General features: G+C 50.7%; 1 protein-coding gene across 1 annotated transcript; it reads right to left on the bottom strand.

The window, feature by feature from the left end:
- Positions 1-1,733: 1,733 nt before the first annotated feature.
- On the bottom strand, positions 1,734-3,819 carry LOC123456482 (tripartite motif-containing protein 26-like). The gene is given in 4 exon segments (XM_045139806.1): positions 1,734-2,273; positions 2,276-2,740; positions 2,743-3,654; positions 3,717-3,819. Coding segments are annotated over 4 exon segments (1,680 nt in total). The 3' UTR covers positions 1,734-2,073.
- Between the last annotated feature and the right edge of the window lie 276 nt (positions 3,820-4,095).

Raw genomic sequence — 4,095 nt, 5'->3', positions numbered from 1 at the left:
GTCAAGAGACCGAGCTTACACCCGAAATAAAACTCCTTGTCCTTGCATACGTGTTTGGTTCTCCTTGGTGGCCACTGGGGGTGCTGAGAACTGGGCATAACATCTCCCTGCTGGTGGGCTGCGGGAAGAGATGAGGACATTGTAATAACAACAAAGTCATGCTTATAAATTATTTATTGTGTATCAGTTATAGGTAAGACATGCTGGTCTTTGTTCTTAGCATTAAAAATTTGTTTTTTCAATTATTTATTGATTTTTTTTAAATAAAAAGGTTATACTCTTAGACCAATACACCCCTGCCCCAATTCTGTCACCAGTCTTCTTTGGTGGGGTTATTGTTATTCATTGCGGTGACCAAGAGGAATCCGTCAGTCTTTGCAAGGGCTGGGGGAACCATGGTAAGGTGCCTCAGGCTATTCCCATCCCGAGGCTCTTAACAATCTTTCTGCCCACTCTTCAGCAATGTTTACTGAGCCTTGGCAGGCAAGATAGAGATCTATTGCTTTCTCTGTACCCTCTGGATCTCTGTTTTGATGAGGTTTCAGTGACCACCATGTATGTTGCCACCTCCCTGGAACTGGAGTTCAGGCTAGCTATGAGCAGTATTCATGTCACAACTTTCCCTGTAATGATTTCTGGGCCCAGGTAGATGAAGTGGATATGACCCATCTTGTGGTAGATAGTTGGCTGTCTATTCTTTTTTTTTTTGCATTCAACAAGTCTTTATTGAGCACCTACTCTGGGGCCAGCACTGCACTAGGTGCTATGGTAAAAGAAGTATTAAGAGATGGGGTCGCCCTCCAGAAGCTTACAAAACTAGAGGCAGAAATTAAGATAACATATGACGCAGGCAGGTTGTGACACACAAACGTGCAACTCCAGGAGTAGCTGGGAACAGACTCTTGGGACAAGGGGTAAGAGCTAATGCTTGATGAACAGGCAAAAGGCAAAAAATGAACAGACTTAAAGACAAAAAAATGAGACATTACTTTGGCTAGAGCAGGAGCTGGTGGTCACCTGTGAGCCCTGGGATCCCTGTACAAAAGGACTTGGACTAAGCCAGTAGGCAGTGGACAGACACTGCAAGCCCTCTCCTCCTCGCAAGAAGATCGGGGCATTTCTTTGGACTCCTCTGCCTACCTACCCTTTCTCCTCATAGCCATCTTCCCACTTCTATTCCCTCTCCTAAGAAAGTGAGTCTGGACACTCAGTATAACCAGCAACAGAAACCTGAAATCCCTCCTGGAGGAACTGGCCTGAGACTCCGAGGCAGGTGAAAGTACCCACCCCAGTGATTTTATGCATGGATCAAGAGCAAAGATTCTTCTAACAAAAAAAACTCCTTACTTGGATCACTCTGTGAAATAATGCACTGATCATTGATCACAGCTGTTAAGTAACACAGCCACACCTATCTAGATCCTCCCCTGAGATACCACTTGCCCTGGGGAATACCACCTCTTCAACCACTGGGATCCAGGCTTGGCATGGACTCTTAACCATGTCAGACGACAATTCCCGGGCACTCCAGGCCAACAACCTACATGGCCTGGGAAGACTCAGTGGATTTTGATTCAGCGTATTCCAGCATGTTCAGTGTTTAACTCTGAGAAGGGTAGGTCTGTTTAAAATACCAGGGACAGTGGCAGCACAGTGGCTTTGGGCAAAGGGAACCTATGGGTTTGAGGATATTAAAATAGCCTTAGCTCTCATCAGTTTTACCCAAGACCAGCTGGCATTGGACACCAACTGGATCAGAAAGTGCTGCCCCATCCCTGTTCAACAGAGAGCAGAACTGTAACAAAGGGCACTCAGAGAGGCCCCATGGACTCCAGGGGCAGAAGGTCCCATAGGAAATAAGTAGGAGGAAGAGAAGCCCAACTGGGAAGTAGAGATGAGTGATACCTCCGAGGTCTCTGGCCACTGAGATGGGGAGGTGGGTGACCATGATGTAGGGTCCCTCCTCTTCCCACTTCAGTATGTGCTGGCCAGACATCCTCCCCCATCAGAATCCAGGGATCTCAGAGAAGTGAAGCTTCTGTTGATATGTGGGGTTCAGGCAGGCACTGGGGCTCAGGGTCTCAGCAAGAGGCGTGTTCCTGGCCACTTGAGCCATAGGAAGGGGACCAGGCGCTGGGTGAAGGTGGCAGTGAAGGTATAGAGGAGTTCCTGTGATTCTGCATTGGTGAATGTCACAGTACCCTCTTCATAATCCAGGGCGATGCCCACTCTGTGGGGCTGCAGTGCTGGGAAGAGCTGGGCCTCAGGGCTCATCCAGAGGAGGAGAGCCGCAGTGCCCAAACTCCATCCTCTGGCCGGAGAGAGAGGTCTCCCTTCCTCTTGACAGAGTCTCTGGCCACTTCTACCATGCAGCTTTCCAGAGCTTCCTCTTCCTCCTCTTCTTCCTCCTCCTCTTCCTCCTCCCCCAGCGATTCTTCATCCTCATCAGTTTCCCAGTCATCATATCCATCCCCATAGCCAGCCTCCTCTTCGTTCTCCTCTTCATCCCCTTCCTCCTCCTCCACATCCTCCTCATCCTCAGACCAGCCTTCCCTTTCCACTTCCACTTCCCAGTACACCTTACCCCAGGTGAAGCCCTTGCTGCCAAGCACCCCTGGCTCACAATCAAACTGCTGGGGGTACAGGGAGTTGCTCTGGTACTGGCTGGTATACATCACACTCTTCCAATCTTCTGACAGCTGCAGGTATCCGCTGGCTGACTGTGGGTCCAGGGTGACACTGTCTTATATTCCAGCTCTCTTAGAAGCTTTCCTTGGAACTGCCTTAGGCCTCTCTGCAGAGAGAGGACTTTATCTGTGAACTCTCCTGTCTTCCTTTTCACCATATGAGGGATGGGTTTCCCAACCCAGAACTTCTGTGGATACTTGTTGGCGAAGTCCCTAGGATCCTGCATGAGCTCTGCAGCAGGCTGCCGTGCCTTACCCTCCAGCTCAGAAATGACCATCTCTAGCCGGCTTAGCTCACTGACACCCTGGGTCTTGAACTTTTCTCTGCCCTCAGTAAGCAGCTGCTCTAAGGTGGCCAGCTGGTCCAGCAGGTGCTGCTCCCGCTTAAATCCTGACACCATGTACTGCTTCTGCTCTTGCAGCTTTACCAGTGCAGCGAGGATGTCCGCTTCTCTCTTCACCTGAAGGCCATGAATGTTGTCTCTGTCTCTCCTCAAGGTGCTCAGGTAGTTCAGGATTTTTTCCCTGTGTGGCAGGGCAGCCTTCTCCACGAGGACAGCTGTGTGGGGCCGGTGTTTCCGGGATTCTCCGCACATCATGCACAGCAGTTTTCCATCATCCTCACAGAAGTAGCGCAGCTTCTCCTGGTGCCGCTCACACAACTTCACATCCTGTGGCTCCCGGGCCAGCTCTCCCTGTTCCCTGCCTTTGTCCACCTTCAGTCGTTCGATATTCTCCACCAGGCTGGCCAGCTGCCACACGGGCCGGATGTTCTCCTTCTTAAAAGGCTTCTTGCAGAGTGGGCATACAGGGCGACTCCCTGAGATAGGACGGATGTCACCTGTGCAGCTGCGGCAGAAGACATGGCCACAGTCGATGGTCACAGGGTCTCGCAGGTAATCAAGGCAGATGGAGCAGGTCACTTCCACTTCCAGGCTCCGCAGGGGGGCAGATGTAGCCAGGGCGCCTTAAGTTCAGGGGTCTCTGTTCCCTGGTGTGGCTTCTCCTCCCGAGAGTCCAGCCCCGCGCCGCACTCCAGGCCGCGCAGCCGGGCTTGGCCGCTCCCTCGGCTGGGGGAGCGCTCCAGCTGTCTATTCTTGATGTGTTGACTTATCCTGGTTCTCTTTGGCATTCTCCACCATCTGGAAGACAGAACAGATTTCTCCAATCAAAATTGAGAGAAGTTTGAATTAAAGGGTATAAAGTCTAGTACTACAGAGACTTATTGATATGTATGTCCACTTTTCTTAAGGAGTCGTGGAGGTTCTCTCTGTCTCTGGAACCTACTGGTTTTCTGTCCTAGGGAATCTAGCTTGGTTCTCAGAGGCAGATATGAGTTCTCTCCCACTGAGCGGTCTCATGTCCAATCTGTGAGCAGTTGGTTACCATACTGTGCCACTATTGCACA

This window comes from Jaculus jaculus, chromosome 23 (assembly GCF_020740685.1).
Source record: "Jaculus jaculus isolate mJacJac1 chromosome 23, mJacJac1.mat.Y.cur, whole genome shotgun sequence".
NCBI classification, from domain to species: Eukaryota; Metazoa; Chordata; class Mammalia; order Rodentia; family Dipodidae; genus Jaculus; species Jaculus jaculus.
This window is presented reverse-complemented; position numbering and strand designations above follow the sequence as displayed.